At 34.1% G+C, this 12640-nt stretch overlaps 1 protein-coding gene across 1 annotated transcript in view; it reads left to right on the top strand.

Annotated features, from left to right (window-relative positions):
• Positions 1-12640, top strand: part of LOC148308509 (uncharacterized) — a 164465-nt gene that overhangs the window by 136568 nt on the left and 15257 nt on the right. The window contains exon 7 of the mRNA XM_088261591.1: positions 12045-12220. Coding sequence (XP_088117717.1) covers positions 12045-12220 — 176 coding nt within the window. The remainder of the gene's footprint in view (positions 1-12044; positions 12221-12640) is intronic.

Below are 12640 nucleotides of genomic sequence, written 5' to 3'. Positions count from 1 at the left end.
TTTAAAGTAGTATTACACAAACTGAATGATGAATGATAAAGAGAGTGAAATTATTGGTATTTCCCTTTTTATATTGTTAGTATGCAAAATCCGACATTCCCCGCGAATGAAATTTGTCCATTAGTGTATTTTCAGTAACGTCGTTCTTGATTATTTGAATGATTAATGATGAATCGACGCGTTCACCTCATAAATATTGCGTTAATCACTCTGGCAGATAATTGAAATAGGTACGCGAATCGCTGTTTCGTATAATTCTCCGAGCTCTATCGGCGGGCAGTATGAGAGTAATATCCCAGTTTGGATGGTTGTCGAGCGATATATAGGGTGTTTTTTTTCGAGGTATACTAATTCGAATTTCCCGCAATAAATTGATAATGGCACCCGCTGTGTGGCATGTTGCGCCATCGTATTGAAACCACAGCTCTGTCACATCAATGCTATTAAACTGAGGTCGAAAAAGTCTGATTACTGATTTCTTCGTACCACCAGTTGAATACCATTGATGTGACAGAGCTGTACTTTCAACAATCTGGCGCAACATGCCACACGGCGGATGCCACCATCAATTTATTGCGGGAAATTTAAATTTGTATACATAAAAAAAAACAGCCTATGCATGCCGCGTCACGTTTCACGCATTCGACATGGCGACCTACATCAATTAGTGAGTTGCGTTGTTGCGCACCCCGCCACGTGTTTCCGGTTAATTAATCTTCACCACTTCCCCCCGATAGGGCGCGAGGAGCGCTACGGGATACCCACTCAACTTATATAACTAATAAACGTGAATTATTATCGTAAAGACGAGGTACACGTGACGTTCTAGTCCCTTAAGTGAATATTGATACGTGAATTTTCTTGGACTGATTTTTCTACTGTTTTTTTCTTCTTTTTTTCTTAAGTATTTTTTTAATGGTTAGCTTGGTTTAGCTACCATGCTGGAGGTCCTAGGAGGGGTCAAATAAATATAATTGATTTGACACTCTATGTATTCAATACTACCCTGGATTAGTACTTCTAGTGGAGGGCTGATCACCTTTCCTTCGTGTAAGTAACGATCAAAATAACACTGCGTCAAAACGATACAGTGCCCAATTCACCATTGACCACCGTGACCCGACCACGCCCAAATATTTGAAACAGTTGATCATGCCAAGTTTGTCTCGGTTTTCATCTACTCCTTTTCTCAATTACATTCGCCTCATAAATTTGTTTTACCGTTCTCTCCTCGCTCATTCGTTTTACATTTCTAAATCGTCAAACTCAACATGTTTTTTTTGTCGATGATGCTCATCTCAGCCTTCCATTTTTTCCTCATTTCATCGTTTTGCCGATCGCATTTCGACTGCATTCAGTCTACTTTCATCCTTCTTTTGCCAATTCCATGCTTTACTCCTATAAATATTTAAATGTTATAATATAGTTCAAAAATTTAATAAAGTTTAATACGTCCGCCTCCGTAGTGTAATGGTCAGCACGCTCGGCTACCGTTCTGGAGGTTCCGGGTTCGATTTCCAAGGGGGGTAAAATAAATATAAGTGATTTTTTGTACTGTAATATTTATTCAATATTACCCTGGATTGGTACCTGAAGCGGAGGGCTGATCACCTTTCCTTCGTGTGTAAACGATCAAGATAACACTGCGTTTATATGACGCAGTGCCCTATGCACCATTGGGTGCGGATAAGGGTTTAAAAAAAATAAAGTTGGTACCAGGACTCCGATGTGCATTGCTATTTTAGATTTCGCTGAAAGGCATTATAATTATTTGAAATACTTAATCAATCTTCGGTCAGTTTTTTTTCTTATATAATATAAAATGCTAACAATAGATGAACCAATTTAGAAACCTTGTTCTTGAATCACTAGAACTTCACCAGAGACATCTATTGGTGAGATGTTAAGAAGCTTTTTACTAAGCAGAAACTCTTATATTAGTATGTGAGGTCCGAATCCTGGATTATAATCACACACATGAGAAACGTCAGAAAATACCATTTTCATTTTTATTTTAACTTATCTGGTCAAATTGTAAGCTTAAATAGTAAAAATGAAAATGGTATTTTGTGGCGTTTCTCATGAGTGTGATTATAATCCAAGATTCGGACCTAACATACTAATATAAGAGTTTCTGCTTAGTAAAAACCTTCTTTACATCTCACCAATAGATGTTTAAAATATTTTTACATTTTATTATTAATTCTAAAATCTGTTTTTGCCCAATTGACACATATTGCCCGCTAAAATTCCTTCCTCGCCCGCAAACGGGTGATATTTATTGCCCAGTTTGAGAAACCCTCGATCTGCCCTCCACCCTCTACCCTCATATCCGACCACAATCCAAGTGTACGGTATATTTACTATCTCCTCCTCTCGTGTAATCCTTCAGTACTTACTTATTGTATTATTGTGGAGTATTCTACAAACACGTCTATCCGTTTTACAGTATCTCGCTTTCTATTGTCGACGAGACGTACAAAGGGGCTTCCCAGTATCTTACATAAATTGGAATCGCTGGGAGTTTTACGAATCCATGGTGTGGTATGTCAACATCGACGGTTCTCTCCCGAAATGAAATACGTTATACACATTCGCAGAGTGCTCGATAAAGAAATGGTTTACTTCCTCATACAGGGTGGCGCAAAATTAGTCACTCTATCTGAAGATGTTATAATTTTGGCAAATGGCGTCGTACGTCAAAAGTATTTGACAATTATGTACTAGATGTTTTTATTTTAAATCAAACACAGATATTTTGAGTCTACTTAGTTGTATTTTATTAACAAAAACACATAAAAAAATTATATTATGACAATTGTTTCGCCTTGTTAGGGCATTATCATACGAATGTTCGTTTGATAATGCCCTAACAAGGCGAAACAATTGTCACAATATAAATTTTTTATGTGTTTTTGTTAATAAATTACAACTTAGAAGACTGAAATAAATCTGTGTTTGATTTAAAATTAATACATAAATTAAAATGGGGTTCTACAAATTAAACGCCAAATCAATCAATTATGTACTAAACAGCTGCAGTATTCGAACAAATTGATCAAACGAGCACAAATGTGTATCAACACTGGTGGCAACCACTTGACGGATATCATCTTTTTCACTCAACAAAAAAATTGTAAAATTATTATGTTTTATTTAATAAAAAAAGTTATTTGAAAACAAAACTGGATGATTAATTTTGCGCCACCCTTAATGCGGTAACTACCACTGCTTGTTATAATCTATTGCGACACGCATTTCCATGGATTCCACATCATTTTCATCAAACACCGATGCGGAATGCATCAAAACACTTGTCAAAATAGATTTGAAGAAAAGGCGTTATTTACCCAACAAAACTTAAATAAAAATTGATAATACCATTGAAATTATAATTTGATTTTGAATATTTTTATTACGTAATACAGGTATAACACGTAGATAAAATAGCTGGACTGTGCAAAAAATCAAGCAATAGTGATTCTATTTTCTGTTAAAGAGGACAATAGGAAACTTTTCCGATAAAGAAAAGTGTTTGAATTACGAGAATAACAGTAAATTGCTATTCTGTTCAAGGCATTTACAAGTTTACACCTTTTTTTAGAAGATTATTTTCTAAATGTGCCCGAAATACAACTGGAAAATGGACGATTATACAAAAATTCTTAGAAATAGAAGTAGAGCAAGTATTGTTCAAGTTTTGGGTGAGGGGTGAGGCGCCATCTACATCCCCCTTTCTCTTATTCCAAAGCGGGCTTGGGGAAAGAGAGAGAGCGTATTTACAGTGAGGAAAAAAGTCACATCCACCACTGGCGTTAATATGAAAGGAAAATACATGGCCACGCTGAAGTCACATTAAAAACTCATTTTGCAAGCGAAGTATTTGCGCCGTTAAAAATTGTTTTCAGTTTTCAGGCGCCGAAATGAAAGCTTTCAGTCGAAATTCAGTGTTTCGCTTTTTTCTTGCGTTTGCTTTTTAAAAGTCGAAAATGGAAAAGTATAATGAACAGGACTTTTCTTCATCGAATGTTGTTTGTAATTTTGAGACGGATGTTATGTTTGCCTTTGTGATTCGCGGAGACAAACGCTATTTTTGTAAACTTAAAAACTAAAAAAAAAGCTTATTTTATATTATATACATTTTTAACTTCAAATTGGACGTTTTACAAACTAAATTGGAAGCCTTACAAAATCTAATTGAATGTTTTACAAAACAGTAACACAATACTATTCAAACTGAATGCAGTCTAAATGCGATCTCTCAGAAGAATGTGCGACAAAACGATGTATGATAGATATTCGAATAGTGAAATAAGGAAAGAATGCAAAGCTGAGATAAGCATTATCGATAAAATTAAGAAAGGTGTGTTGAGATGGTTTGGACATGTAGAACGAATGAGTGAGGAAAGAACGGTAAAACAAATTTATGAGGCGAATGTTAGCGGGAAAAGAAGCAGAGGAAGACCGAGAAAAACATGGCACGATCAGGTATGCCAAATACTTGAAAGTAGTCAGGTTAGGAGTCGTAACAATCGGCGGGTATGTATGAGGAGATGCATGAACGTGGAAGAGGCGAAGAATGTTTGCAAGGACAGAGTGGTGTGGCGCTCTATCCTCTCTGCCTACCCCTGCGGGGAAGCGGCGTGATGGTTAGTTAGTTAGTTAGCTAATTGTTTTGATAATAGTAAAACGCTATACATTTACAATAATTCTTCTGTGCGTGTCATGTCAGGTCCACCTGACCATGATTCTAGCGTTAGAAATGTCCAATTCTAGCGCTAGAAATGTTAGAAATGTTAGAAATTTTTCAGGATATCGTTTTTAAAGTTTAAAAATATAATAAAATGTATTAAGCATAAATATCAAGCCACTTATTGAAGTTTTTACTTTGCAACAGATCTTTTTAGGTAAAACCTGAATGTTTTTTCTCCATTTGAAAATATTTTTTTAGCACATTAAAAATAATAATTAAACAGCACCTTTTCTTCAAAATGCAAAAACAACACTTTCTGCCATATAGCGGGTAAATATTAAGTTTAAAATATGGCGCTTTTGGGATATAGTACATTTTCTGGGCATTCCGAAAACACGCAAAACTGATAATTGACAATTTTTTTATAAAAGACGTTGTTGAAAGGAGTGAGCGGAATGTCCAATTCTAACGCTAGAATCATGGGTGTCTTTCAAATATGAAAATGTTGACGATTTAGATACCATTTTTGGAATAAAGAGGTTAATTTTTTGCGTTGTAGATCTTTGGCATTTAACCAGCGATATCTACCTGACCAACAAAAATAATCATTAACTGCAATAACAACAAAAAAAATCGTAGCTAGTAACTTCACTTATTTTATTAGCGTGTGGTGTGAATACATCTGACGCAAGTTTGCTAAGTATGTATGACGTGTGGTGGAGGATGTAAAAGTTTTTAATCCAAACTGACAGCAGTTATCGGGAGGCAGCTGGAACAGCCGACCCGCACCTAACTTCTCTTCAAGGATGTCTAAAATAAGATAAAATCATCGATTAACCAAACTTGCTCCGTGATACTTCGATAGCCGGACTAATTTTCAAAATTTCCGAGATGAGATTTGATGGTTTGTGACCTCGCATTATCTCTAAATATCACTCGACATTATCTTCAAAGAATTAAACGGATAATTTGTAAAATTTAACAAATAATAAAAATATTTAAAATTAGCACTCAAAATTCTTACCATAACTTTTATGTAATTATTTTTTGACATCTCATGAAAGATGAAGAAGAATATGGAAGTCTTCACTCCATCTTGCTCATTTTAGCGCTTAATTATTTTTTGTCAAAAAATAATATGAAAAATAACTCCTATAATTGGAGATAATCCAGATTTGTGAACAAATATTTGGACACACTCAAAATGTTATACGTAATTATTATTATAATATACTATTTAAATTCTCTCGATTTAAATTAATTATGTCGGAAAATTTTATGTAAAATCATATTTTCAACCCCTGACTTGTTCTGTGTACAAAATAGAATTTTGTGTAGCCTCCCACCAGTCTGATGATGTCGGTAACGACGAAAATGTCACTGGTGAAATGAAATATATGTAGAAAAAACTAGATTAATTATTTTATTATAAAAAATGCAGTTCCATCCAGAGATGTCAGTACAAAACTTATTACTATTATACACAATAATTTTTATTTTCATTCTTACCCTTATCCGCACCCCATGGTGCATAGGGCACTGCATCGTATTGACGCAGTGTTGTCTTGATCGTTACTTACATGAAAGCAAGGTTATCACTCCTGCGCTTCAGGGACCAGTTCAGGGTGATATTAAATAAATATTACAGTGGATAATCACTAATATTTTTTTCACCCCCCCCCCCCTGTAAATCGAACCCGGGGCTTCCAGCACGGTAGCTAAACGCGCTAACCATTACACCACGGAGGCGGATGGACAATTCCTTAAATTATATTACATTTAATTTAACATTTCTAGCCTTATCCCCATATTGTGTTTGAGTAAACGTTTATTTTTTGCATGTACAAATAAATAAACATGAGTTATCTGCTTTAAAAGTACCAACATACACAAAATGATACTTTAAAACCGGCATTTATTTTCCTAGTTGTGCAAACTTTAGCGTTTTATTTGAAAAAACGCGATACAATCCATCTTTATACAGTTAATTAAAGAGCATTTACAAACGAAGCACGCGAATAAATTCACCAAAAACTGAAAATATTCCACTATGAACTGAAAATATTCACTAAAATGGCGGCTAGACAATGAGTTATTTTCACATATTTTTCACGATGTCAGAAATTCTTGTAAAATTAACTTTTCACAATGGAATGGGTTTCTAGAGTAACGGACAAACAATTTTGAGTAATTTTTTTTTACGACACGATGATTTTATATTTGAATATATTTTTTCTAACTGAGAACGGCCTTGGCTGTTCAGATGATGAAAGCCACTTTTAGGTATATTATTTTGAGAAATAATTACTATAATAGATGTCTCTAGTGAAGTTCTTAGTGATTCAAGAATAATGTTTCAAAATTGGTTCATATATGTGGAACTTCCATTTTTCAAGAATTTGAGTAGTGTGGTTGTCAATAATGGGTAGAATTAGTAAATGTTTTGAATATTGAAAGCATTAACTTTGTGGATCATCTTGATAAATTATTTCGAGAAATAAAAATACTTTGTATTCTGATCCACTCACATTTTTATTTTTCCAACTAGTTTCGGCAACAACCTGTTGCCCTCTTCAGGGTTACATTTATAACTAAATATATATATAAAAATAAACAGTGAACAAGTTGTTGGGTTTCAAAAGGGTAGGGGTGGGGGTAGTGGTGGTCCGCAAATTCTGAATGTGGTCAGAATTTGCGGACCACATCTTATCTAAAAATCATTCGTTCAATTTTGAAGATGGGATAAAAATTTTGCATTATAATAACAGAACTAGCCAAATTAATAATTTAGAGGTGTTAGAAATAAAAAAATCGGTTAAACAAAAATTAAATATAATTAATAACCAAATAAACATTAGCCAAAGTCCCATTTTTAACATTTTTCCCATAAAATCAAACCCAACCTAAACAGAGTTATCCCCTTCCTTGCTCTCACCCCTCCTTAAAACACCATTACCCCCACCCCTACCCTTTTGAAACCCAACAACTTGTTCACTGTTTATTTTTATATATATATTTAGTTATAAATGTAACCCTGAAGAGGGCAACAGGTTGTTGCCGAAACTAGTTGGAAAAATAAAAATGTGAGTGGATCAGAATACAAAGTATTTTTATTTCTCGAAATAATTTATTTTAGAATTAGTAAATGTTACACGTGTGTAAACTGATCACTTAAACCAGCCCATGACGGTCGTCAGCCCCGTAAATGCCCAGACTTCCATATTCTTCTTCATCTTTGATGAGATGTCTAAAAATAATAAGAAAAGAAATTATAAACTAAGTGATAAATACTCACCCAGTAATATGGTGTACAAATACAATGGTTTAGAAAGGTCGCCATTTCCAGCGTCATTAATAAATCTCGCTTGAACCATATTACAATAGGTCGCTTCTGCTCCGCATTGTATTCGGCGAGGTTTATTGAAGCGTGGGTGATTTATAAAAATGCCGTATGTAATTTGTAAAAATGTGCGTCGTTCATCTTGCGCGCCGTTGTCACCACCTACTGAGGTACCGGGTATTTGTCGCTCTTCATTATTTAACGCACCTCCCATCGATAAAGGCAGGCTGATATATTACCCCCTCCCGGACAAACTGCTACACATCCGTCTTATAGACTCACCTCTTAATAGTAATTTACATACAATACTCACCCATTATCGCTAGGAATCAGAAGAAATACACGTATGAGCGTATTCTACGTATATATATATATATATATATATATATATATATATATATATATATATATATATATATATATATATATATATATATATATATATACATTTATATATTTTATTTTTATTTATTAATAAAGGCACATTTATTAATACAATTTGATACAATTTTTATACATTTATACATATGGCAAACTTATAATTTTAGTTTCGCTGTGCCTCTCCAAAAACGAGACTGAGCTCTTGTGCTTGGAGAGGGACTTGCACTCAAGGTATATTGTTTTATGTATAAATATATGAATATATATTATCGGCATAATCGGCATGTATGAATGAGAAGATGTATGAATGTCAGTTGAAATGCGATCTCTTAGACGAAAGTGCGGTAAAATGATGTGTGATAGACGTTTAAACGGTGAAATAACGAAAGAATGGAAGGCTGATATGAGGATTATCGGCAAAATTAAATAAAAAGTTATGTTGAGTGTAACGGTTTGGATATGTGAAACGAATGAACGAGGAAAGAACGGTGAAACAAATTTATGAGGTGAATGTAGTTGACAAAGAGAGTAGAAGCAAACTGAAAAAAACTTGGCATGATCAAGTAATTAAAATAAAGTGGTCAGGTCAGAAGTCGGAATAATCGGTGGGTGTGTATGAGGAGATGCATGAATGTGGAGGAGGCGAAGATTGTATGTAAAGACAGATTGGTGGGGCGTTCTATTCCCTCTGCCTACCCCTGCGAGGAAGCGGCGTCATGGTTAGTTAGTTGGTTAAAAAAATGAAGGGTTAACATTTAAAAAGATCCTACGAATTTTTAAGGTTCTGTTTATTTTTCATAGTAATTGGATAAACAAATATTTACATAAATTGTCGCTTCATCCCTAACCCTTAGACTAACACCCTTAGACTCCGAACAAACAAAACCAAATCAAGCCTCTTTCAACCCTTAGCACGATTCTGTCGACTTTACAATACACTTTGCCCAAACAATGAAATTGATATTTTCGCCCTTAATTTTTTACTTCTCTCTTTTTATTTTTTTATTTATATAACACTTGTTTTATAATTTTATTTATCACTTATTTTGCGAATTATCGCATCAAAATATACCAATCTACTCCCGTCGCCATAAGTTACACGAAATAATTTTACATCGTACATAACACGTTCTCTTCCACGTTCATGCATTTCCTCATACATACCCGACAATTATTACGACTCCGAACCTGACCACTTTCAAGTATTTGGCATACCTCAGTTTTTCATGACCTAATTCAATTGAAAAACTTTTTAAAAATCATACCTAGCACTAATTATAGTAACTTCTTTCACTATATCGTAGTCATACAGGAGAAAGTGACCAAGTGCATTGTTTTACAAAAACGCGATCATTGACTATTTGATATCTTACTAGCTTAATATTGCCCTGAAAAAATCCCAAAGGATTTCAAACTTGGAAGCATAATATATTGACTTATATTATTTATTGATTCGGCATTAACTTTGTGGAATGACATGATTATTTTGAATAATCCACTTGAATAATCCACTTTATCGAGTTTTATTTTTATTTACGACTAGTTTCGAAAACGACAATTGTTTTCATCTTCTGGTACAAATTAAAACTTTGTACAATTGAAATTTTTTAAGTTTTTAATTTAAAAAAATTTCGTTTTCGAAACTAGTCGTAAATAAAAATAAAACTCGATAAAGTGGATTATTCAAGCGTTTAATTTTAATAAAATATATTGGCTTGTTAAATATGACTAACTGCATTGATGTTTATTTTCTTGCCAAGCAAAAGTGATTTAAATGGCCCTTCTGAACATTTTACGTTTTGTTAGTTGGTCACTTTCTCCTGTACGACTACGATATATGTACCTATACAAAATGCTGTTAATGTAAGAAGGAGGAAATGGCGTTTTTTTATCCTTGCGTGTGAAATTGAAGTCAAAACATACCTTCAAATTTCAATTGTACAAAGTTTTAATTTGTACCAGAAGATGAAAACAATTGTCGTTTTCGAAACTAGTCGTAAATAAAAATAAAACTCGATAAAGTGGATTATTCAAGCGTTTAATTTTAATAAAATATATTGGCTTGTTATATTTATTTTGATGTTTATTTTCTTGCCTAGCAAAAGTGACTTAAATGGCCCTCCTGAACATTTTACGTTTTATTAGTTGGTCACTTTCTCCTGTACGACTACGATATATGTACCTATACAAAAGGCTGTTAATGTAAGAAGGAGGAAATGGTGTTTTTTTATCCTTGCGTGTGAAATTGAAGTCAAACATACCTTGGGTCTGCCCGATGAAATTGCTAAAATTACAAAATAAACGCGGGTTGTAAAGTGGGCACATTACAACAACTACCTTCTACGTAGGTACTAATATTCACGCGACCCAACCCAGAACATAACTATGAAATTAAAAATAATATAACCCGTATTTTGTGATTATACTCGTATTGTAGGGTTCAATCGGAGAAAAATAAATGGTCGGTTATTTCCTACAAGACTTTCGGTCATTGACTTTTTATTTCGTTCTTAATAGAAATTTTTTGTTACGACTGTAGGTATTTTACGTTCATTTTATTTATACTTTTTGAACCAATAATATGCCTACTTAAAAAGAGAAGACATTATTTTATCATAAAGTAAACAACATGTAATATATTATGTACCAATTGGCTGATTATCAATTGATACATGATTATCAATTTTTAATTTAAAATTCTCAAAGCATGTTTCGTTTTGAGAATTATTCGTTATGAGATGTGCTCGTAATGAGAGGTTCCACTGTACAATTTGCACAATTTTCGATTTATCCAGGATAACGAATGTACTATAAAGTTTCAATTTTCTCCGCCTCCGTAGTGTAATGGTCAGCACGCTCGGTTACCGTTCTGGAGGTCCCGGATTCGATTCCCAGGGAAGGGGTCGAATAAATCTAAGTGATTTTTTCTCTCTAATATTTATTCAATATCACCCTGGACTGGTACCTGAAGCGGAGGGCTGATCACCTTCCCTTCGTGTGTTAACGATTAAGATAACACTGTGTTTATATAATGCAGTGCCCTATGCACCATTGGGGTGCAGATAAGGGTTTGAAAAAAAAAGTATTTTACTTAAACAATAGAAACACGATGAAGGCAACCAAAGCTGAAATATATTTATTAGTTCACCTGTTTTTTGTTTAAAAAATTCTTGATTTGCTCCACTAACGAGTTATTCATATCGTGATTTTTGTTTATAAACAAGAATATTATAAACAACATTTTCAATGTGTCCAAATGCTTGTTCACAAATCTGGATTATCTCTAATTAAAGGAGTGATTTTTTACATATTTTTTTGGCATTTCAACAAAGATGAATAAAAAAACATACAAATATAAGAATTTCTGCTCAATAAAAAAAACTTCTTCATTTCACCAATAGATGTCTCTAATGATTCTTATACAATGAATTAAAATTGGATCATATATATATATATATATATATATATATATATATATATATATATATATATATATATATATATATCTTCCTCTTCCTCTCTTCCTTTCCAGGCTACCGATCACAACCAGTCGTTCTAGGCTATCCTCTTTGCCACGTGCAAGATGCCCAAAGAAATTAGTTATATAAAAGTTAAAATATTTTTTTCCAGGTGGAGTTCTTGAAGAGCTGCCTGAGTCGCACCCGCGTGAAGGTGTCCGTGGCGCTGGACGGCCTGGTGCAGCACGCGGAGACCTTCGCGGAGTACGATCCCCTCATCACCCCCGCCCAGCCCTCCAACCCCTGGGTGACGGACGACCTCACCTACTGGCAGATCAACAGCTCGCTGTAACTATAAACCAATGACTGAAAAATTTTGCAACCTCTCTGCGTATCTCTCTGCTGGTCGGGCGTCTATGTACCGACCTACCTCGGGTTGGAGTTGGACCTAGCTGACTAACAGAACTAGCTACTAATCCCTTTCACTGCCTACACTGGGGCACTTCTAGAAATTTGGAGTGGAATATGATTGAATACATTTTTTTAAATTTTTTCATTTTTTAAATATTGACGGCTACAGCCTTTAACATAATACATATTTATAGTATCTAAGTTAAAATACACTAATAAAAATACACTAATAAATACACTTATAGAGAAACAAAAAGTCTTAAACATAAAATAACAAATAGTAGGCACAGGTAAATACATGTCTCCTTCACACACTATCAGCGAGCAGCGAGAGAGAGTGAAACATAACTTTTAAAT

This window comes from Brachycentrus maculatus, unplaced genomic scaffold, assembly GCF_059751285.1.
Source record: "Brachycentrus maculatus isolate JH-2025_06_01 unplaced genomic scaffold, ASM5975128v1 h1tg000159l, whole genome shotgun sequence".
Lineage (NCBI taxonomy): Eukaryota > Metazoa > Arthropoda > Insecta > Trichoptera > Brachycentridae > Brachycentrus > Brachycentrus maculatus.
Note: the sequence above shows the minus strand (reverse complement) of the source record. Positions and strands in the feature narration are given on the sequence as shown.